At 50.5% G+C, this 24,345-nt stretch overlaps 1 protein-coding gene across 19 annotated transcripts in view; it reads right to left on the bottom strand.

Moving 5' to 3' along the window:
- CACNA1G (calcium voltage-gated channel subunit alpha1 G) overlaps positions 1-24,345 on the bottom strand; it is a 149,950-nt gene that overhangs the window by 79,626 nt on the left and 45,979 nt on the right. For all 19 annotated transcript variants that reach the window (XM_033002247.2, XM_033002244.2, XM_033002246.2 and 16 more), the window contains exons 2-10: positions 24,181-24,292; positions 23,546-23,679; positions 13,762-13,859; positions 11,588-11,747; positions 9,412-9,703; positions 8,808-8,900; positions 6,338-7,148; positions 6,205-6,249; positions 4,441-4,805 (exon numbers count right to left, since the gene is read on the bottom strand). In XM_033002247.2, the coding sequence (XP_032858138.2) occupies positions 4,441-4,805; positions 6,205-6,249; positions 6,338-7,148; positions 8,808-8,900; positions 9,412-9,703; positions 11,588-11,747; positions 13,762-13,859; positions 23,546-23,679; positions 24,181-24,292 (2,110 nt within the window). The remainder of the gene's footprint in view (positions 1-4,440; positions 4,806-6,204; positions 6,250-6,337; positions 7,149-8,807; positions 8,901-9,411; positions 9,704-11,587; positions 11,748-13,761; positions 13,860-23,545; positions 23,680-24,180; positions 24,293-24,345) is intronic.

A 24,345-nucleotide genomic window follows, 5' to 3' on the forward strand; every position in this document is an offset into this window, starting at 1 on the left:
GTTATTAGATCATAATGCTACTGGTGACAACTTTACATCATCTGTACCGTGTACGCTCCCGGCCCCTGCAGCGGGATGCACCAGGAATTCAGCCAGAGATACTACCATGGGCTGAGGCAGCTCCTGCCTTCTGTAGATGGAGTTTGTACACCTTGGTTTGGGGCACTGCTGCTTTGTGGATTTCTACAACACCTTGCTGTAGCTGGGGGTACTCCACCAGTTATCCTCCTGCTACAGGGGTGTCAGGCATCGCCTCTTCCCACTTCCTTGAAGAATTGTCTCCCATGGAAGATGAGCTTTTCTCCTTGGGTGCTGTCCCAAAGAGTCATTCACCACTGCCATCTCTCCAGTTTGCTTTTAAGAATTAACAAAAGGTTCTCTACAGGTCTGAACCAATTTCATCTTCCTTCCTTCAGAGACACCAGAGTTTTAGACCAAGTCCCCATAAGCTCCAGCCATGGATTTGAACTAACTGCAGCTTTGGGGAGGCCAGTGCAGGACTCTTCAGTCTCTTGTTATGTTAACAATGGCAAAACACCGCAGAGATGGTGGATGAAATTCAAGCGCTATTTAAACAAATGAATATGTAGGGTATAGTTCATACAATGTGAGTTCAGACAAGGAAAATCGGAACAGCCAGGCAGCTCAATGCAAACCAGATTTTAAAAACAAAAACAAAACCCCAAAGCCCTTCCTCAAGGAAACCCTTGCTGAATTCTTTCCCCTGCTGAGGAGTCCAACATCACGCCTTGTACTAAAGTCTTTGCATTTCACTCCAAGGAATGACTTGGATTAAAAAAAAAAAAAAAAAAAAAAAAAAAAAAGAAAGCAGTACATTATGGAACACAGTCTGGCTTACAGCCAGGGCTGGGGGGAAAGCAGCACAGAACCCCTCTGGTTTAGCAGCACATTTTACTCCTGCTCTATGGCAGAACGAGCTTTTGCAAAGCCCTAGCTGTTTGAACCCGCAGTGCTGCAGAGTCTCAGCTTCCCTAAGGCGGATCAGTCAATTGGTTCAACAGTGTATTTAAAATCCCCTGGAGTCTACCTTTAAATCACCTTTATATTCCTCTACCCAAAGCTAATAGTTTCTACCTGCATTTTGCTTCATCTCTTTAGAAAAACAAGCTATTTAGCAGTCACATTAATAATCCGTGGCAATCTGGTTGTCATTTTCCTGATGGAAAATTTCACACTGCTGCCCAGCAGCAGCGACGCGGTGAGTGCTATGTGCACCTCAAACCTCCCTGTTTTCCTCCCACTAAACCCAGCAGTGGCGAGAAAGGAAAGAGTCAGAGCTGGGCAGGTGGGGAGGATGGGCAGAAAATGCAGAATTAAACCCGGCCAGGTGTACCTACGGCTCACGCACGTGCAGGAACCATGTGGAAGCAACCTGATGCTGAGTGAGAAAGTCAGCAAGCTCATGTCAGAAGGAACTTAGAGGTAACCCAGCTCCTGAACCCGTACAATGGTAAAATATTAGTTTGACAATGACTTTACTGTGGAAGGTGGCCTATGGAGAGAAGTTTCAGGATAGAAGGTTCCAAGATAGGAGATGAACTCCTGGGGATATGAACTACCTTTGCTATGTGCATCCAGCACCCATGGCCATGGGTGCTCAGTCTGGCCAGGTTGACCGACGGGTGAATCCAAACAAACAGAAAGAGGTTGGGACCAGTGTTTTCAACACACTCCCAATTTCCATTTGTTTTGATGTGCCTTCTGAGAACCATTTTCATTCTAAATATCCCAACCTGGCCTTCTCGGGTTGATGAGTCTGTTAAGCAAGTGACTGAAAGACTGTTTCAGTCTTCTAGGCATCTTCCATGGAGAAAAGCAGGTCCCTCCAGGATGCCTGTCCCAAGGTGAGATGCAAACCCTCCAGAGAAGCATACTTTTCTCCCCTGGCTATAATGAGGGCCTCACTTGACCAGCTTCTGTCTTAAAGTCCAGGATGCTCTGGTGGTCCCAGAGCTGCTGAATCCCACCCAACGCTGCTGGGGACAGATAGGAAGGCAGAAGCCTTATTCCTCCTTGAGCAACCACCAGCCCATCCTTCCTCTCACAGAGTAGCTGCTAGTGCGTCCTCTCCCCTTCGACAGGGTGCTGGTAAACAACACAAAGCTTTTGACATGGCACCATAAAACATGTCCTGAAAGCACTTATCCTAATATAGCCCGATGTGTCCAGGGTGGCCTCATGTGAAAAGCCCAAGAGGTAAATATTCATTAAATAAGCAGAGAGCTTAATATAGAAAGTCATGTAGTCAAGTACTCTTCAAGCCCCCTCACATCTTTGCAAACATCAGCCAATGAAGATAAATTTGGCGCAGTTGATCACTTGCACTTTTAGGAAAGGCTCTTCTAAAAGAAAAAAATGCTTCAGTGTTTATAATCTCTGCAGAAAGGCCTGGTCCATCATTTCTCCCCTCTAATTCCTGCTCTTATAACTGTCAGATTATGAAACTGCAGACTATAAGCCTTGAGAGTTTACAGAAAAACACCTCTCTGCTCTCTGCTGCCACTTTGAGCAGATGAACTAATAAAAACAAGCTCCACTGTTCACTCCAAATGCCTGGGAGAAAGGAATCTGGAACAGTAGTAGCTTTAAAATACCGTCAAAGAAAGCAACCACCCACTGTGTCTGGAGTCCGCCCACACTTATCAGCTCCCTTCACCTTGTTACCCGAAAACCACCACAAAAATCTGCCTCTTCCCATCCGACTGCCTGCTGGGACTCATCGCTGGCTGGGGCAGAGGCCAGCACCCCACTGCCCTACTTTCCCCGAGCTGAAGAATTAGGGAGCTGTGTTGCCTTTAGGGTGTTTGATGGTGGGAACTTGCTCAGCCACCCATCCCCGGTGGGATGATCCCCCTGCTACATGCACAGTGGGAGTCTGTATCAGCATCTCCCAAAGATGCTCCTGGTAAAGAGTAACAAACTTTGACAATCTGCCCCTTGGACAATCGCAGCAAAGACACGGCAGATCTGCTTTTACCTTTCAGCCAAAGTAGGAATATAACCATTTATTAGTTTCTGTGAGCCCCCTCCCCCCCGGTTTTTAGGAGATGATCTTCCTGATATTATTAAATAAAGGTGGAATCACTCAAGCTTCCCTGCAGACCTACCACCAAGGGCAGCACACAAAGGTGAAACCTGCAGGACTTCAGAGCACATCGCTGTTTAACGTGTACTGAAAATGATGGTTAGCCAGCCAGGCTGTATTAGGACGTCAGGGAGAAGGTGCTGGCTGGAAGGGACACATTTAGCACAGCCACGTCTCCCTGGCGTTTGGTCATTGAGGCATTAATGCCATGAGAGGACATGGGAATTTGGAGCTGATCTGCATCCACCACTGCTGCCACTGGGAGCTGTGGGAGAAACACCTCTGTGTGCAACTGCGAGTAACTCTGCAAACATAAAATGTGCCAGGAAGGGAGAAAAGTAAACAGCCATGACTCGAGATGCAAGGGAGTTCCCAGCAACGGCTGGCGCTGGGACAGGGGTGGCCGTGTGTGTCTGGGAGGGGAGAGGTCTGGCATCCCAGAAGAAGCACCATGCTGAGCTGGCCACTGGGAGCCCTCAAGCATTGGAGGGGTATATAACAAGGTTTTGTAGCATCTCAGCATCCCTGCTAATAAACTCTTGCCCCCATATCCAAAGGAAGTGTACATCAAGCCATCCCATGCCTGCCGCAGGGCCATGCCAGGCATGCCGCCAGCAGCAGCCACAAAACCTACGTGAGATCAGCCCGTGCAAAGCCTCTCTAAAACCAGAACTCTTGTCATTCTTACAGAGACATTTCAAGAGCAACATGGCAACTCCTTCTCTTAATGACTATATATAGAGAAAAGCTCTGCTAGGTGACAAGTGTGCAAGAGGCTGGAGCAGAGGCAGCCTCTTGCCTGCAAGGACTCAGATAATCGAGTGGAGGAATAGCCAGCAATGAGTCTATTTTGGACTCAGCGTGCTGTTGCTGGAGTGTTCACCAGGGAGGCAAAGGCATTTGTTACCTCCACTCCTGGAACTGCAAATTCAGTAGATTTCCCCGCCTGCAGCTGCACTGACCCCGGAGCCCGCAGGTGCTGGCCGTGCCACTAGCACTGCTGGGCTGGCACAAACCCAGCCACAAACAGCTGCTCCCTCTCCTTGGCCCCCACGCCACAGAAACCAGTCACGCGTGGTGCTGCCCACGTCTCAGCACGGTGCTGAGCATCCTTGGGATGCGGGAGCTCACACAGCCCGGTACCAGCCAGGGTGATCGCTGCCTGCAAGCTGGACGCAGGCTCAGAGGAGAAAAATCAGCCCCGCTCTGTCCTGGGACCCTCCCTACAGCACCCCAATGCCTCTCGCCCCAAACCATCCCGGCGGCGGCCAGAGTTGGACCGGTAACACCTCCCACATCCCCGCTCTGCTGGGAGCCACTGGGACAGCGCTCACCTGCTCGTGGTACTCGATCCCCATGCTGAGCGTGTTGATGAGAATGGCCACCATGATCCCGCGGCCAAAATATTTGCTGTCCACGATCTTCCGGAAGGTCTCGCACACCACGTGCCAGAAGGCCAGCACCCTGCTCGCTCTCCTGGCCCGGGCTCTGCCCCGCTGTGGGTCCCGCTGGTCGCTGTAGTGGGCGTCCTGTGTGAACTCGTAGACCCCCTCGCTGTCCGAATCAGCCGTCTCGTTGTCCGTCAGCTCAGCCTCATTCGCCAGCGCCTTGAGGCAGTAAGGGCAGCTCTCGGGGTTGCAGGAGCCACCGTCCAGCTTGGTGCAGGGGCTGGAGATCTTGCAGGAGCTTTGGCAGGGACCTGAAATGCCAGGGGGGCAGGGGCAGGGCAGCCCATCAGCCAGGAAGGGGGACTGTGGGTGGCCACAGGAGCAACCCCCAGTCCCCATTAGCACCAAGCTGTTGTTCTTGACACAACAGGCATTTCCTAAGGGGAAAAGGGCTCCTGCTGGGTTAAAGAGCCCTAGGCAAAACCTGGGCTCCCCGAGAGCCTTCTCCCCAGTTATAAAGCCCTCTTTGCTGTCCCCAGGCAGACACTGCCACCAGCCCAGGACCCCTAGCCCGCCTCATTATACCTCTGGCCATTATGGATAGGAGAAAGCAATCAGCTCCCCTGGCCCTGGCAGGCTCCAGGCTGTAATTATCAGGAGCACTGCTGCCAGCAGCCTCCTGTTCCTGCTCCTGCTGTTTGCTGATGCTCCAAAATCACCAGTTTCCCCCTCCACCTGCTGCCCTCAGTGGCAGCTCCCAGCTGCCAGGTGGCTCCCGGGTGACAGTACCAGCGGGATATTCCCCCAAAATCCCACCAGCTGGCTGCAAGAGGAGAGGCTATCTGCAAAGCTTGTTCCTGACTCATGCACAGCAGCACACAGCAGTGCAAATAAAAACCCAGCACTAAATCAACTCAGAGCCCAGCTCTGTGTATTTAGTCTCTGGGCAGCTCTGGGCTGAGGGCAGGACTCGGTTTCTTCCCTGCACAGCACCTGGCTACAAAGGTCAATGACACTGTGGTGGGGCGGAAAAGGCATTGACTACATGGGAAAACTTGGCCAGAAACACTTCTTGGAGGTTGAGAGGATTTGGACTAGACTGGCCTGAGCTCCCAAACCTCAAGATGTGAAGGGGGAAAGAACATCTTGCAGTGAAGGTATGAAACCCCTGATCCAGGAAAGCTGCATTCAGTGTCTGGCTCTGTTATGGGCTTCCTGAACAAATCACAGATTTTTAACACTCGGCATCTGTGATTTGCACTGAGCACTAGCGCAAAGCTGACACTCAATCTCCTCGAGCCTCGTGTCCTGTGGGGAGCAGAGCTGCGCAGTGTTCAGGGATGCGCTGGGATCCATCCCCAAGCTCTGCAGCAAGTGGTGGGCAACACAGCCACCTCCAACCCCTGCGTTTTGGTGAGGAAGGGACGTGGCCATTTGGAAGTGGCCGGGTTGGGCTCCAGCTCTGCTCAGTGTCAGAGCCCAGTCCTAGCTGATTTTGGGACTGCAGGGATATGGGGAGCGCGCCCTGTAATTGCAGAATAAATTTGGTTTAGGGTGGGGGGAGATGGGGATAGGAAAAAAAATGGGTTCATTGGAAGAATTAATTTCCCTTGGATTCTTGCAAGTATGAAGTCTGGGAGGTTGAAACCTCTCTCCTAGTTTTGGATATAAGACACATTATGTAGGTCAGAAGATACATGTTGGCCTCACCTGGAAAGCCATCGCCTTTCTCTGTAACGTGGACTGAAAAGAACCCTGCAAAGAATCAGAAAGAGAAAGAAATTAGGTCGTAGCTTTTATTTCTGCAAGGCAACCCCAGACTGACGTCCAGCCCCAGGCTCACCCGTGCTCTGTGTCTCCAGCAGCTTGTGCATGGTGCTGTATGGCCCGGGAGGGATGTTGAGGCTTGTCAAGGTGCTGCTCCCAGAACCGACTGCCGCCTCCCCCAGCGTCTTCTCTTTCAGCATCTCATGGGAGGTACTGGGGTGCACCGTGGGGTACACCTTGCTGCCCACGATGTTCTTGGGGATCCCCTCTGGGCTTGGCAAGCCGAGGCCTGGCTGCGGGAGGGATGACCGGCAGCGCACCGGCTCGAAGTGGCAGTCAGCGTGGTAGATGCTGTGGATGGACTCGGTGTTGCTGGGAGCAGCACTGGGAGCCCCGTGGGGGTTTGGTGATGAGGAGGGGAGCATCAGCCGGCTGGTCCCATTATGGAGTGAGCTGGTCTCCACATCACTGATCTCCGGGCTGGCGCGGGGTGCCCGCAGGTTTCCATTGCCCAGGTGATAGTGGTGGTGGTGGTGGTGATGGTGGTGGATGAGGTGATGGACAGAGGACCTCTTCCTGCTCCGGCGCTTCCGGGCATGTCGGTCAGCCCCCGCCTTGCTTGTGGGGCTGGTGAGGAAGCCCATCCTCACGCCCACCACCCGGTAAACCTCCACAAGCTGCTTGCTGCCTTTACGGGCAATGTAAACCAGGTACTTGAGGAGTTCATCGTAGCAGCTGCCCGGCTCCGAAAAGCTGGCGAGGGTGCTGGCGTTGGACAGGTAGCGGACCCGCTGCTCCTTCATCAGCTGGCTCTCGCGCTGCTTCGTCTCGGAGAACTGCGTTGCTATCACCACCAGGCAGAGGTTGATCATGAAGAAGGAGCCCACCTAAGAGGACAGGAGCCATCAGCCACCTCAGGGTGGCCATGCCCACCCCATAGCCCTGCCTCACCCCGTGCCCCAGTGCAAGAAGTGGGGGGCAAACCCCAGCCAGCCCCATCCCCTGCGTCACCCAGCGGGGACCACTGGCTGGAACCACAGAGGGGCTGACTCACCACCCCAGCACCCACCCTGGGGACTCCCACGCCAGCGCACCATGGAGGACGTCAGACATCAAGACGAGAGAAGATTATTTTGACAAAAAGCTTTTGCTCTTTTAAGATGGTGTTTTTCTCTCTCCGCAGACAGCGGTTGTAATTATCACAATTAGTGGCATTACGATGAATGCTCTGAGCCTTCCTGATAGGAGTGTTTTTTCTGGCAGTGTGTGGGCAGCTTGTGAGCAGATCCCTTTCCCCTGCTAATGGGATTTGCGGGTGACTGTTACACAAGGGCATCAGCAATCTGTACCCACAGCTTGGAGATTTTATTTCCAACCAGGGTTTCATGAGGTTCTGCCTTCTGTAGAGCCCAGCGTGGATCACAGAGAATTACAGACGTGCTAAAGGGCTATCACACACTGATAACATTACTCGCACAGCGTCTGGAAAAATACTGCTTTCCCTTCCTCTCCGTCATTTCAGGGGTGCTGGGAGCAAGGGATTGTTTCTTTTCTGGGGAAGCTAATAGATGAACTAGAACAATCATCTTGGACTAAACGACCTCCTACCTTCTCATCAGGTTTTGAGTCCTCATTTGATGAGGAGCAGAAATCCCCACAATGGCCTAATGGACAACGTGCAGCTATTTTGCTGGACTTAGTCCAATTAGACAGCAAGAAAGGAACTCATCTCACTTATCTCAGATACATCTGAGTGAGGCACCTAATGATCCTTTAGAGTCAAGAGAGAAATAGGCACATCAAGTCTGCAATGCATCTAATTTATTTTGGATGTCTACCTTTGGAGGAGATGAATCACTCCCTTAAAGCACCTATTTTTCTCCCTTCACGATAAAGGGAGTCTAGACAACGAGCTCAGCCAGTCACAGTAGACAATTCTACTTACACAGATGAAGCCCATCATGGAGCCCACCCCAGAGAAACTCTTTGTTGGCTCCTTTGTGGTCTCTAATGACAATGTGAAGCATGGTTGGGCTGTGGGCAGTAATCTCTTCCCTCCTTTCTTAATGTGCTCTCTGAAGTTTGGGAGACTTTTCCTGAAATGTCCCCTCTGCACCAAGGACGCAGCCAGCGGGGTTCTTTGATATGGGGGAATTTCAGGGCAGCCTCTTCCCCTTCCAGAGCTCAAAACTTGACCAGGGGAAATTTGCCTGCATTTAAAGTTAAATTCAAGGTGACAACTAAGGGACACGAACTTGGAGCACAAAGAGAGAAGTAGTAGAAACAGCAGCAACAGAAGTGTATCCAGCATAGCTTAAGTGCATCTTTCTTTCCTTCATATTATCAGCAAAATGCAGCTGCAATGTAATACCATATTGAAGCTGCATGTCTTTCAGCAGGCTGGTTTCTACCCCTCCTACGTGGCATTATATTCACTGAATTATCCTTTATATTCATTGTATTATCTGCCCTGTTCATCTGGGTCACTCCACTCTGCCCTTTCCAAAAGCCAGGAGGACCCCCATGATCCCCCTAAGGCCACTCACAATGATCAGGAGGATGAAGTAGATGAAGTTGTAGAAGGAGTGTGCGTCCATGACAAAGTACATGATGTCTACCCAGCCTTCCAGTGTGATGACCTGGTGGAGACAGGAAGGGAAAATGAACCCATCAAGGCTCAGTTACAACATCAAGTGCACAAGCAACGTTTCTGCTGACTGGGTCATTTCTGGCACCCCATACCTGGTCTTGGTGCAGTATAAGACACTGAAGAGCCAAATCCTCTTCCGACCAATGCTAATAGGCACATTACCAGCTGCCCAGGCTGAATCCAGACCTCCTTTTCCAGCTGGACCTAAGGTCCACTACTGCATTTTGCAGAGGGAAGAGCAGTGTCTAGACTCTGCTCCACATCAGGATGGTCTTACTGCACACACACAGGGTTTGGAAACTGGGGTTTTGTCCATGCACATGAGATGGAGGCATCTTCAAGACAGACATCAAATTGTATCCCTGACATTTTGAGCACCCATGTAAATGCTTGCTGGTGCAAAACAGCCCCCAGAAGTGTGACTACGCAGCCCCTGGGAACATGTTGGGGGTCAGACCAGCTGCTCACCCACCTTGTGACAGTTTGCAGACAGGGCTCACCTGAAATATCGCAATCCAGGCATAGCCAATGTTATCAAAGTTGATGGCTCCCTTGAAGGGGTTGTGCTCCCCGGCAGAGCAGTTGGTGTAATACTGGTTCCAATTGACACAGGATGTGTTGGTGGTGTCATTGTAGGAATAATAATCAAGGGTGCACTCGAGACCCTCTTCCCTTCGCGTTGGGATACTCCGGCAGTAGCGCATCCCATTCTCCCGGGGCTGGGAGCAGATGAAAGGATTCTCGTCTTCATTCTCTGTCTGGTAGTATCGCTCCAAATCCACTGTGTAGGGTCTGAAAGAGTGCAGACAGGGTTGGGATTTGCACACCAATTACAGGCAATCTGGCAAGGTAACAACTGTAACAGCAAAGTCTAACATCTGTTATTCTGGATCTTAAAGCTTTTTTTTTTTTTTTTTTAAAAGGGATCCCCTTGGACTTTCTGCAGCCCCACTGAGTGAGATGATGTCCCTAACTGTGTTTTGGGAAACTGAGGCAGTGCACTTGGCCACCCAGGGACACCTTTGATGACATTAAGAGTCACTCCATCTGGAGCTAAAAGCTAAAGCTTTGAATCTGTGGGACTAAGAACAGGATTCAGCCCAGCAGGGCTCCTCTGAAATGTCTTTGCTCCAGTAAGATGTAAATTGGTCAGTTTAAGCTCCTGTATCTCCTGTCCTCCTGGAGATGCTGGGATTTGCTTGGAGAGACACTATGTACAAGGACCTCCCAAGCTTCTTAAATACAGAGACAGGGCCTTGATCTGCATTTCACAGTGCCTGTTCAGCCCATAGATAAGCTCTAAATTCCCTCTGAGGGTGGCCTTACCACAGCAAACCAGGCAAAAATACTCTTCAGGGAGATGAAACAACCCATGGCCAGCCAGAAACTGGCTTCCTGCTCTGCACACAGCTATCTCCTTAATGCTGCCAGGACTCCCACTAAAGCTTGCAAAGATACTTTTAAGCCTAGTTCAGCCTGGTTAATTCCTGCAGAATTGCCTTTAATACCCTTCAAAGCTTATCTAAACCCCTGGAATTCTGGCTCAATTAAACAGCACCCAAACCTGTGGCTCTATTGGATTTACTCAGTGGTGAAGCAGTCCCTCTGCTCTACTGCCATTTGCTTAATAGGGACATGCCCTGGTAATGACTCTCCCAACTGCTATTTGAGAGCATGACCTACAAGAGGAGTGCCACTTGATTAGGAGATGCATAGGAGAGGGTAGAAGGTGCATCGTGCTAGCTCCAGCCCCGAGAGCCAGCCTAGCCACAGCAGCATTGTCATGGTCCTGCTGTGTGCAAGAGAGGCTCTGGGCTTGCAGGACGTCTCCATCCAGGTGTGGATCTAGCCAGATCAACCCCAGGGAGTCAACATTTGAAAGCAACCTACTGAAAGGTGACAGGGGTGCTGGAGCTCAGCAGAGCAGCCATCAAGGGCTTGCAGTCACCTGCCCTTCTCCTAGAATTTAGAGGGAGGGAGGTGGTGGAAAAAGCAGATGGGTAAGAAAACAGGTATGGGAGTCCCAGTCTGAAAGAGGCTGACAGTTACCAGATATTTCAACCACTGTTCAAATATTCCTACATCTGGCAAGATGGCTGGCTAGAAAACTGGGTGCTGCAAAACCCCATTTGACCACAGTAGTGCTCTTGGCCCTAAAATCTAGGCAGGTGTGAAGATTAACACTTTGGGACAGGGACTATCTCTGCCTCTGAGACTGAAAAAGATCTAGCATCACAAAATGTAAGGCTCCATCAGCTTTCCCTGGGGTTTAGGTGGGGCTACAAATGCCATACCAATCAACACTATTGGGATTGTGTTGATGTTGTCTGATGGGATTCAGACCTCAAGGTCTCAACACAGAAAAGGTCACATGTTAAGGACATGCTGAATTTAGAAAGCCTGAACTGTTATTCTCAGGGGTTTTTTGGAGGTTCTTATCAGAGAGGTTCCCAAATGCCAGCTGAGGGTTAAGGAGATCTCTGTGGGACTTGAATGGCAAATTGTCACAGCTTGCTCTGTTCTTGCCATGTGTGCCTAAGCAGGAGCTGTCGTGGCATTTAGGAGCAGGGAGCATTTACAGAAGGCCAGGGCTTTTTAATGGAGGATATCCTTGTCTCCTGGAGGGACAGACTTGCCCAAGCTGGAGAGACACTTCTGCTGCGTGCCCAGACTCACATGCTGAAGTTCTCGGGGAGGAAGCAGCGATTCCTGAGCAAACCTGCCCACAGCTGGACTCCCACGATTCCGAAGATGAAGAAGACGAAGAAGCAGAGGAGGAGGACATTCCCCAGCATGGGCAGCGTGTCCAAAAGAAGCGTTACCAGGATGCGCATACCTGAGGTGAAGAGGAAAAGTCCATGGCTGAATTTTCTTATTCCAGCTATGTCCTTCTGAACTATTCCTTTCTATCCCTACTTTTCCTTCCACTGACAGCCACTGCCTTTCCAACCACCATCCTTGTCACCCACACACATCCTGCAAACACCCGCAGCTCCCCAGTCTCCTCTGGGTTCCCCCTAAAGCCCCTGGGGTACCCCACTTCACCCGTGCCCTGCTCCTGAGCACACAACCTACCTTCCCCACTTCTCTCCCTTCCCTCCCCATCTCAAGTCCTCTTCTCCTCCTGAAGTTTTCTAGCAACTGTATGTCTCCTTTCTTCCCTGAGACCAAACACTGATGTTCTCCCTTGCTCAGTCGTATTTCTTTCCCCACTCAGTAAATATTAAAATTCCCTTTCCTCCCTAATTCCCCTCATCTACCCTAAATCCCCTCTCTTCCTTAAAATACAGGACTCTCTCCGGCAGTTAATTCTCACAAGTTCAGGAACAGCCAGTTCTGTAACAAAGACAAATTGATGGTGACTTCAACTTGACATTTACACACAAAAAAATTGATTTCATCTGACGTCTCTGTAATATTCTGCTCATCTCTCACTCTCCTTTTTTCCCCCATCTTCTGCATTCTCTCACTCGCTTATATTGATTTTCATTTAAAGAAAGCCTTGCTGTTGCACCGTTTACTTTGATACTTCAAGACGACTTTTTTTCTCTCTTCCTGATGCTGTCACCTCCTCTATCAGGATTTTTCTTCTGTTCCTCTGCTGGGGAACAACCACCTTGCGTCAACTCCTAATTAACTGAAATGGCTTTCTGTGGTTACTGCATTTATCATCATACAAAACTCTCTTTTTTCTTTCCCCACCTTACATTTCTATCCCATTGTAACTACATTTCAGAGAATCCAAGATAAATTACCTGGGATTTCAAAATACATTAAGTGAATTACATCCCCAGTTAGACAGTGGTGGATAAATTCAGCCATCCATCAGTTCAGCAGTGGGGATAAAAAAACCCATTGCGAACAGGATTCTGAAACTACCATAATGATTGAAACAGAAGCAACAGCAGCAAAGCCAGATTAAGTTCAAGAGTCAGGACCAGCAAAATAAATACAGCCCAGGCATCTCCAGCATCAGCAGACAGAACTGAAGCTGATTAGTTCTCATCAAGCCATTGGGCTAGTTTAGATAGGAGAGTTCAGACTTGAATTTAATTTGGTTAAAACAATGCTGGACTCAATACCCAGGATCGTAGGACCGGGAAAATTATGTTTGTGATGTAGTTGTATTTATGCTTAACACACCTGATCTGTACAGCAGCCGAGAGGAACGGAGCTCAGCACCTCTGGCAATGCTCTGGGCTTTTCCCAGCACAGCGCAGCAGGAATGGCTCCTTGGGCACTTTGGTTGGGTTTGCGATGGCCTGAGAAGCCAGGACTGAATAACCACCTCCCACCCTGCCCAGGCTTGCACTGGAGATGTTGGGGTTTGGGGCCGTACGGACCATCTCTGGGAAGCAGAGCAAGAGATGTTCCAAGAGGAGGCTTCTCAGCACCTGTCTTCAGGCACGACAAGACTTCCTCACCCCAATTTCTCCAGGAAGGGATGGGGTAGCACAGGGAAGGTGGGAGCTGCATGGCTTAGAGCCCTCTGCCCATGTTGCCAGGCGAAGGCTGTTGGCTCAGTCAATCCTTATCACCTGCATCTCTTCACCTTAGCAGCATCCTAAGACCCTCTTCAGATGAGAAAGGTAGGTGTCTGCAGACAGCCCTGGATATCTTATTGACTGGTAGCTCATCTCTGATGCCGCAAGTGTCAAAAGGAATATTATTTAAAGTAGGAGAGTGACAAGCACTGGAAACCAAAGAGTGACGGTAGGACCTAGCACTACTGGGCTTAGGTGAATGTTTCAGCTGCAATGTAAGATGGAAAGCAGCTGTTTGCTCTTCCATCTTTGGGGCACAAACTCAGAGAACTTGCATCAACTGGGAGGAATAAGGATCTGACTTACTGGGGACCCTGTTAATGGCCCTGAGTGGCCGCAGGACGCGGACAGTGCGGACCGCTGAGAAGCTGACGTTTTGCAGGTCCAGGGAATACTCCAGCATCCTGCAAAAGACATGAACATGAAGGGGCATCAAGGATCTTCCGGAGAAATGTTAGTTTATCAAACATTATAAATCAAACATTATATGCCAACGACTCACAGAGGGAATTGTTACTGCATCTCTTCCATCAGGAAAGTTTGCCAGAGGAATTAATTAAGGGCTGTTTGAGTATCAGAATAAAGTCAATGAGCAAGAATGTGATACACCAGCTCACACAGCCACAGATCTCTCTCTCTCATCTGCTTTGGTTACTGGTTTTGCACAGGTCCAGGGCAGAAGCTTCTGAAAGTCCTTGCGGGATCCAAGGGGGTAATTTCCACACACTGCCCGGTTTTTGACAACAATTGTACAGATATTCTAATGAATCTGGGTTTGCTGTGCTGAGCACCACCACAACCCTGGAAAGAAGAGAGGAGCAGACCCTTTCTGGGGGCACAGGAGGTGCACAGCACGGGACACTGAGTTATGTTAGCTCTACCCAGCAGGGATCATTGGCAGGCGGGACTCAGGTGGACGGGCAAACACACAAATCAGAACTGATAACACCTGTAGATAACAAATGGGGCAAACATAGACCAAGGAACCTCCCAGTGCTCCTACTCTGTGCCCGATGGGGTTATTGCACAGCTCAGGACGCTGAGGTGCAACCTTCACATGACTTAGTCTGAGGATGCACTTGGACTTCTGCCAAAGTCTTTGGGGTCCCCCAGCACCATCTCACTCTGCTCATGGCACCTCTACCCAAGCACAGCAGGGCCATCAGTCACATCACCACCAGGACTTTGCTCTCCAGTCGTGGGAAAACTCAAGAGCTTTACCCAAAAACATTCCTGAAAAGGCAGAACCAGGCAAAGGCAAGGAAGAAGACCACGAGGCTCCCCACACAGCCAGGCTCCTGCTGCCAGAGGCAACCACAGGATATTAATCTCTTCCAAAAATTATCAAGTTCCATCTCAAAGGGAAGGTGCTTCCCTTCCTCCAGCTTCAATGGTTAGCAGCCTAACTTCCAGCCTGAATTTATTCAGGACAAGCTCATATCCATTTATTGTTACAGCAGCACTGTCTTTTAAGTAGCTTCTGTAGCTGTTCTTTGTCCCTGGTGTTGACCCGCTCGATATATTTACAGAGGACAAATCACATCTTCTCTCAGCCTTGATTTTGCAAAGCCAAACAAACGCAGCTCTTCCAGCCCCATCTTGCAGACAGGCTCTCTGCTTCCCAGTCACAACCTTTCTCCACACTTGCCCTGGCCTGAATTAATCTTACCTGATTAGACATCAAGCTTCTGGAGGAGGCTTTGCTGGTGCCTTGCACAAAGGCATCAGTGCTGCCGCCTCCCTCCCTGCTGGAAATCCCACAGGATTAATCAGTGCTATGTGAGTTTTGCCACGGCTGCAGCACGCTGGAGGTTTATGCTCTTGCTGTGACCAACCAAACCCACTCTCCTTCCTCCTGTCCATCGGCAGGTGAGGAGCACCCGGGATGGAGAAGACTTTCTCTTCCTAGCCCCCAAATATACAACCCCACGCTTGATGCAGTGACACTTTATCTGATTTCTCTTGATAGGCTCTAATGAGGATGATGATGATCAAACCTTATCTAAGATTAAAATAACCTCAACATATTCCTCTGTATTTAGCTGACACCCACGGCCATGAAACGGGCCCAGAAGCTGAATGTTGGACAGGCACACGTGGATGCTAGGAGTTTGTTCTCATCCTCCGACCAGGGAGGAAGGTAGCGTGTCCACAAAAGCCCACCTGGCCCCAGTGACAAAACCAGCCCCTTCCTTGGTGCACAGGACTCACCACACTGAGTGAGCTTTGGCTAAGGTAAGGAGAGAGGCAGCAACTTCCCTGGGCTTTAACAGTTCTCAAGTTTCACTCGCTGTTTGAAAAGATTTTTGTATGGTTTGCAGGATTCAGGTAAAAAGCCCATATCAAACATATAGCTTTCCTTTCATCTGTTAGTAAAGCAGAGGCTACCAGCAAAATTCAGAGCAGCATATGGTTATTTGCACCAAGACATACCATTTTCTGATTAATGACAGCTCTAGACTCACTTCCAGAGGTGCATATTCTTATTATCTGCAAAGGGCATGTTGTAAAATGCATTTTGATTTAACACATTGTCAACAGTTATAATGCCAAATTTAAAAAACAAACAAACAAACAACAGCCCAGTAGCTTGAGTAAACACTTGAACACCAAGACCAAGAGCAAGTATGTGCTCTCCTACTTCTGCTGCTGGACACTGCTACCAGTGCCAGTGTTACAGCACCACAAGCTCAGCCCCAGACGCAGACTACAGGATCCACGCATTGCTGATAACAGCCTTGAGAGAACCCAGTACTGGGGGAAAAAAATGTTGGTAAAAATCAGTCATTAAAGAGCAAGTCCAATGAGAATCCCATCACTTCCCAGCTCTAAGGTCACTTCCCAAGGCAAGGGGATGCATAGGAGGAATCAATCCATGTCCCTGGCAAGGGAAGACACCCAGGGAGAGCAAATGTCAGGATGTCACCAACGGGCGAGGTGACAGGTGCATTTACCAGCATACATAACATTTACGCATTGAAAATCTGCAGTGTAAAAAGCCCCTGATGAAGCTTCAACTCAAATGTCATTTCTGTTCAAACGGGAAAGTGAGATGCCTGTCAGCGCCTCTGCCACGGACCTGGCTTCTCAGCCAAGTTAAAAGCTCGGAAAAATACTCAGCATTAAATAGGATGGATTCATAGCAAATGCTGAGACTCGTCAGCGTGATAAGCAACCCCCAATCACTGGAGTTATTCAGAAGGAAAGCGGAAATATTTAGGACTTTCTAAGAATAAAAGCAGAGCATCTGCAAAGCCAGACGTACAACGGGCTGGTGGTGGGATGCAGGGAGCGAGCTGATGCAAACCTTTGGCAAACACATCTCTGAGAAGGAAATCTCCCAGGACTCAGCAGACAGACATGAGGGATGGCTCAGGGTGGACCGGACAGATGAAATTCATTCCTGTTCTGCCTGGAGATAGCAAGAATCGGAGCACACCGGCGTTTCTTTCATATAAAACCCAAAGCATTGGGAAGGATCTCGTAAGCATGGTGTCAGGCAGCACTTCTGCCTGCTGCGAAGGGCTCACGGAAGTGATGCTCAGAAACATCACAGGAGGGGTTGAAGGGGCTCTCCTCACCCAGCGAACCTCTAACAGAGCACAGAAATGCCAGCAAAGCCCTTCCCACACCTACCCAGCATCGCCTCTCCCACCCACCCTGCTCACAGCCCTGGCTCCGCTCCCATCCCCGGGATCACTCCTGCTCAGGAAGCAGGAGATGGTGTGAAGGCCCATCCGAGTGGTGGTGTTTGTGCTTTCTGAGGAAAACTTGAACTCTCTCCCTTCACAGCTGGGTGCTGGGGATGCTGCACAGCCAGGGGTTGTGACCAAGGTCACGCATGGAACCTGTAGCAAAGCAGCAATACCTGCAGGCAGGGCAGCGTCCCCGGGAGCTGCCTGACCCTCTGCCCGCAGAGGCACAGCCGCCGCTCGCTGCCGGCAAGAGATAGGCTCAGATTTATTCAGCATTAAAAGATTTCCGAAACTAGGCATATAGTCACCCTTTATCTACAAAGCACAGTAATCAGTGCATGATATTAAGCCAGCGGTGTTGGAAAAGACAAGAGGAAATTATTTAGGCAGCGTTGTATCTTCAGAAAACTGGAATGAAATCTCCTCCCGGCCCTCGCCAGCTTTGCTGTGTTCTGCTTTTGCTCAGGAGCTGCTTTTTAAGTCTCGCGAGTCTCACTGTGTTCGTGGGTGTTGCTTAATTTTAAAAATACTCATTTTAATCAGGCTGACAGGAATAAAAAGAATAGCACTGGAGGGAGCATGAACCCTGCAGCCTGCTGCATCCGGCCACACCATGTGTCCCAGCCAGGACAATTGACTAATGATGCTTGTGAAGCAGCAGCAACTTCAGCTGAAGAATTGAAAGAAACTAAAGAATTCGCTTTTTAAAAGTCCTAAAACTTAAAAAACCCAAGTCTTTTCACAGGTGGGTTTGAGTCAGCTTGGCTGCGAGGGAGGATGCTGAGGGGTTTCTTTTACCCAGCAGGTTTCTGTGAGTCAGGGACGCGGCTTGCTCGGGATGCTCTGCCTCGAAGGCTGCAGTAAGATGGCACGGAGCAGAGAGCATCCGCAGCTGGGGGACTACAGCGGGCCTGGGTCTTGACTGCTCCTCATCCTCCCAAAATTCACTTAGAGCATCAACCGCAGATTTTGGACTCCGAAAGGTTTGTAACCATGAGTATCGGCTTGATGCCGTTCTGCCACTTATGCTCGGAGCAGATCCTAATTCAGGATTAGCCAGGATGCAGTGGGGCCATGGGAGGAGGCTCCCAGCTTCCAGGACACTCACAAACATCCTGGAAAGCACTGGAGAGGGGCTGGCTCCTGGGAGAGGGTTTGGTGCAGCTTTCACTGCAGCTCAAAGGGGCCGCAGCTGTGATTGCACATTGGGTAATTGCGTGTGCAAATCGGCCACTTACACGGGCAATTACCCCACGGCACTCATGGTGCCCAGGCAGCGCAGAGGGCACCGCGCATCTACATCTCCAAGGTGCTGTTCCTCCATGTGAGAGGGATCAATACAGGCAGGCAGAGAGGATGAAAAAGCAACATCCATCCCTGCCTCTCTGTTTTTTTTTTTTTGTTGGTTTTTTTTTTTTTTTTTTTAAGGGATGAAGGGACTAATATATGGGGAAAGAACAGCCTTTGCCCGCAGTCGCAGTGGGAGGCTGCAGCAGGGAGTCCCGTGGGCAGCCCCACGTCAGCGCTTTCTTCCCCATGTCTGAACCAGGGAGTTGAAACAGCCCCTTGATCAGCCTCGTACAGCTAAAGTGCCCTTCAGAAGAGCCCTGCCTGCTCATGAAGCAAACCAGTGCTGCGAGGAGAAGTCCACGTGCTGGAAGCTTCACCCAAAGCACCCGGCAGGAACCTTGCTCCGGCTGCTGCAGCCACAGGGGCACTGCTCCCCACGCAGACCAGTCTGGCAGCATCGCCTTTATCCCAATTTCTGATCTGAAGAGCTTTTCGGAAACCATCCAGGTTTAGGTGGAGCAGGGATGGAATGGGGGACTGCGACATCCCTTTCTCTCCTGTTACCTATGAATACAGCAAGGCTTCCTGCAGCATATTTCATCCCTGAAATTCAGCACTCAAAACCAGGAGGGAGCAAGACATCCTTAAGGGTTGTTTATGAAGGCTTCAGCAGAGCTAACTCTTTAATACAGCCTTCAACAGAGGGAGTAAAAAATGATAACAAACATTAGAAGTATTCAGGAAGCAAAGAGAAAAAGAAACGGTGTCTCTGTTTCTGAAGAAAGCAGACTGCCAACAACCTCCAGCCCCAGCTCGTCTCAAATTGTAAGCAAAATATTCCAGAAGTGTTTAACTTTCCTACGAAGCCTTTTAAGAGGCCTGTTACCGTTACAATGAGCAAAGCACAAACAGGACTCCGCAGACTTGGCCAAACAACTGACTAAGCCCGGAGTAACAACAGACCCGTGCAACTTCAACACAGGACAATGCACAGCCCTGCTTGGAGGGGAGCAGAAATGCAGGCACGGATCCAGAGCCCTGCTCGACCTTGTGTCTAGAGAAGGCAGAGAGGAACCCTGAAAGCTCTTACAGCACCAAATTATCCCCCGATCTAAAGCCTCTCTCCTGACAAAATAATTAACCATTGACATTTTTAGTTATTTGTTTTTTGGCTGGTTGGTTGGTTTTTGTTTTTTTTTTTTTTTTTTAATAGGGATGGTTTAAAACACAATTCAGTCCACAGGAATACAGAGGTTAAGGGAAGTCCTCATCTGACCAAAGTCAAAACAAGCTGATGTCCTGCAAGCTGATGGGACTGCAGCAAAGTGGCTGGGGATGGGGATGGCTCCAGCTGAGGAGCAGGTAGATCTCAGTCGGTGGCTGCCCTCTCCCCACAGACTGATCAGAGAAGTCCCTGTGCCCTGCCTGGAGGAGGGGGAGGCAGAGCGGGTGCAGGGTCCTGGAGCAACCAGGGAGACAAGTCAGGACACATCTCCATCCCACAGCTCCAGTTCACCAGCCCAAGCCTTGGTCAGCCCTAAACTGTAAACAATTCAGCATATTTTTGGATCTAAATACGTACTCACCCTCGATACATCTGCGTCTTATGCTGGGAGAGGTCAAAATTATATCGAATTCTCTTTAGAGGGCGAGAGCTGGCTTGCAACGCCTGTTAACCTTCAAGTGTTCTCTTAAATGTGAACTCCCCAAATCCTCTCCTTTAAAATAACGCAACATAATTATGTCATTCATCAAATTTTTTATTTCCCTTTTCCCCATGCAACTCTGTAACCTACAGCCAAAGACGTGGTTCACTAAGCTGAGTTTTGATAATACAGCGCTATTCTCATCTCCAGCAAGTTTTACTGTAATTACAGAGATGTGTTGCAGACATTACACACTCTACAATTAGCGCTAATTGCATTACATTGTCACAAAGAAGTCATTTACTCTCCATGAGCTCATGAGATTGGTCTGGACAGTTTAACAGAGCTGAGAAGCACTTAATGGCATGCCACGAAAGTGGCCGGCAGCACGGCAGGAGCGAGCACAGCACCCGAGCGGCTCTCCCAGCCCTCTGCAAGCAGCAGACTTGGGGCAAACACGCACAAAAAGGTTTCTTCACAGTGTTAACCTCTGTCAGGTCCAGAAATTTCTCAAGAAATGGGGAGGATGAAACACTACAAGTTTTGGGTTTGGGTTTTTTTTTTTTTTTTTTTTTTGAAGCCTCTCCTAGCCTGGTGGTGGTTGGGAAGGGTTTCTGTGGATGGTGTGCCCATGGGAGCATACAGCACGTCCCAAGCGCCCCCCCGGCATGACATGCCTTCCCCACACAATGCCCTGCAGACACCGTTTGCTGCTTCTCCTCTCCCTCATGCCATCTGTCCTGCTGCTTCCCTCCTCCCATGTCCTGCACAAAAAGGGGAGGAAAAAAGTGCGACGGCAGAAGCAGAGCTGCTTTGTTGTGGTCACCAGGGCCACATGGAAATATCAGTTTGGGAGTCTCTTCTGTCATTTCAGTGGGGAACCCAGCTGAAGCCCTTACACAAGACCTACATAAAAATGCGATGTACTTTATCGGGTGTCTATCAAATACAGCGGGGATTTGAGGATCGCCCTGGCACACGCTCCCCTCCAGGGCCACAGCTTGGCTCTGGCCCCTTTCCCGGCATCACGCACCCGCTCAGATGCAAGATGCCTTCACCTCGAGCTCAGCTCATCCCTTGCTCTGCTGTTAGCACCACAGTCTGGAAGCTTGTCAGGGTAATTTGCCCTGTGTGGGAACCACAGAACTGCACTTAGGGGCTACTGGAGAAATTCCTCTCTGTCTGGTTGGGCTTTGACCCTGAACTGTTTTTTTCCCTTATCCGTACAGTGTTTTTTACCTACTTGAGCCTAGTAATGGGCTTGAGACCCTTAATTCTTCCTCTGCTATAGTAGTGGCCAATTCCTGCAGCCCCTTTGGCTTTCCCCATCGCTCAGCACTGTCAGGGACAGCTGAGGGACCCTCCAGCACAGCAGCAATGCTCCGAGAAGGTTGCAGCACGTCGGGATGGATGGGTGAGGGCTGGAGGAGAGCGCAAGGACGCGAAAGAGAGCAGAGAAAGCAGGCACTGGGGGAGGAGAGTCTCCGCTTTGTATTTAAATCCAGTTCGATCCTTTGTCAGCTGAATTGGTTTTGACGGGGCCCAGATGGGAACAGTTCATGCACATGAAGGAGAGACCCATCATTTAGTGAGAGGCAAAGCTGACCTGGCAGGAGCCACGGGAGCAGTCAAGCTGCAAGGCTGCAAAACCTCAGCAACAAATAAATGTCTCCGTGCGCCGGGGATGCAGGAAGGTGGCTGCATCAGGGGGGAGGTTGGTGCCACTACCTGTGCTCTGTCTGGGAAGGAGGCAGCTCTCACGCACCCAAACACCCGTCCAGATACAGGAGATTTGAAGCTCGCTCAAGCAAACTGCAGCTACATTTTGGCATAGGAGTTAGGACAGTCTCTGCTGATGTCCCTCTAGACCGAGGTCCCATCACAGTGGGGTCTCCATAGAAACACATCAGGAACAACTCTACATCCAAAGGCTTTGCAGGCTCAACAGACAAGACCAGGACTGGGCTGGGAGGGGAATGCAGCAGCACCCTGGGGCAGCAGAGCTGAAAGAAGCCCAGCACCCACCACCATGCCTCCCCGAGCCTCCCCAGGTGGGATGTCTGGCCTTTCTTGGGTCTGGTTCTTTATCACACTTAGTTCTAGTATAAGAAATAATAAAGAAGAAGATATCAAGAATACACAGGGTGGCTTTAGCAGGCTCCAGCCCTTGGCCATGCCGCTGATGTTTAAAACCCTACCTGAGCTGGTCAGACCCAGGGTCCAACCTTGTCCAGCGTCCCGTCACTGCAGCCCCTAATATCACTCAGACAGTTCAGGAGCAAACTTTGAGCCCTCTCCTAAACTAAAGAGCCCGAGGCTGGTGCAGCTGGAAAGCATGAGCTTGTGGCCTCCTGCAGAAGATGGGTTTATGGGGACAGTTACAGTTCTTGGCCTTTCTGGCTCCATCTCTGCCTCCAGTCTGGGTCTTGAGCTTTGCTACATATTTTGGCCTCAGTGGCACTCCATGGCAATGAGTTTCCCAGGTGAAGAATGCACTGGAAGACATGGCACCTCCTTTTTGTTTTTACCAGGCCACTGTTTTGGTTGTCCCAGCTGCCTGGCAGAGGGGTGTGCCATGACCTTATGGCGCTTGTGATGAACCTTAAGCAAAGCCCACCAAGGTGTTGCCCCTTCTTGGGGCACACCAAGCCCATGCCAGGTAAACAGCGCAGCTGGGAGGGTCCCCTGCTCCTTTCCAGGAAAATCAAGCAAATTTGATCTCTAGCTCTATCAAAAGAGGGAAAAAACATTGTTTTCCCAATGGTCTGTGGGCTCTTGGAGCGGGGAGGGGAAGCGAGGGCCGGCAAGCGATTCGTGTGTCAAAGAAACTCAGCTCGCTGGCTGGGGGCCAGGGACTTTTCATGTGGATTTCCAGCCTCCGCCAGGAGACTCTCGGGTGCTGGAAGAGCCTTTAATTCAAACCAGGTGCCTCTGAAAGGAAAACACTCAAAAAGGCGAACTTGGTCGCTTTCCCTCAAAAAAAAAAAAAAAAAAAAAAGCATAATAACGAGGGCAATCATGCACATTTCAGTGAATTATCCTCCCTGGCACGCTGCTCCGTGCTCCCAACCGCCCGCTCTGCCGCCACCTCACCCGATGGAAACCAAAACCATCGGTGGGGCTGGAGGGAGAAGAGACGAGCCCAGCGCCCGTCAAGGAGCCCCAGGGCATGGGCTGTCAAAATCCACCACAAACAGCTTTTACTGCCCTGCCCTGCTCTCTCCATGAGCTGAGCATCAGCTCTCCCACGAGCTATGGAGAGGACCGGAGGCACTGCCGCGGTCCGGGCGGTGATCCCCGCTGCGGAGCCAGGATGGACAACACCGACGGCACCGACGCCCAGCAAGCCTCCAGCCTGCGCCGCTGCAAACCAGCCGCTCCCCCAAATCCAACACTTGCCAAGTGATGAATGACAACAGGGAAGCACGGGGAGAAGGGGACCCGCTGTGCTGGGCTTACCCCGCAATGACAATGAAGAAGTCCAGGCGGTTCCACGTGTCTCCCAAATAGCATTTCTTCCCAAAAATCCCCAGCGCGATCATCTTGACAATCATTTCCACGGCGAAGAAGGCAAAGATGAAATCGTCAAAGCTCTGCAAAAGAAAGGAAGGGAGGAGAGATGTTCTTGCATCACTGCATGCTCACACTGGGAGAGGGAATTAAAGACCTGAGTCCAGCAAGGTCTCCTCATGCACCACCAAGAGCTAAAATCCCTGGGCAGAGGCAATGCTGAGACCAGCCCCGTGTCTTCCCCCAACCCAGACTGACCAACAGCACCCACAAGTATATTTTGGGCTCTGCTTTCACTACAAACCAGATGGCTAACCCTCCCCAAGTACTCCAAGCAAGGTTTGGCTATGCTGGGGCCAGCACAGCCTAGCCGGGGCTTTGCCTGATGACACTGCATTCACATCTGAGCACCAAAATGAGCATTTTGGAAGTGCTGGTGGGGCAGGCAGGATCCAGCCATCCCAGGGCACGAGGACACCTCCTCCTCGGCTGCAGCCAGCTCTGCCTCGGCTTGGTCCTTCCCACTCCACATCAGCCCGGGGCTGCCGTGGAGCTAAAAGCAGCAGCTGGGCCACGGGCCATACCTGGAGGATCCTGCAGCGCGGCGAGTCGCAGGCGATGTCCTCGCACGGGTGGAACATGCCCAGCGTCACGCAGTTGAGCAGGATCACCAGCATGCTCACCCTCTCGAACCACCTGAACAACACCCCGTCAAGGAAGCAACGGACCCAAACGAGCATCCCCGAGCA

This window comes from Tyto alba, unplaced genomic scaffold (assembly GCF_018691265.1).
Source record: "Tyto alba isolate M040663 unplaced genomic scaffold, T.alba_DEE_v4.0 Super-Scaffold_39, whole genome shotgun sequence".
NCBI classification, from domain to species: domain Eukaryota; kingdom Metazoa; phylum Chordata; class Aves; order Strigiformes; family Tytonidae; genus Tyto; species Tyto alba.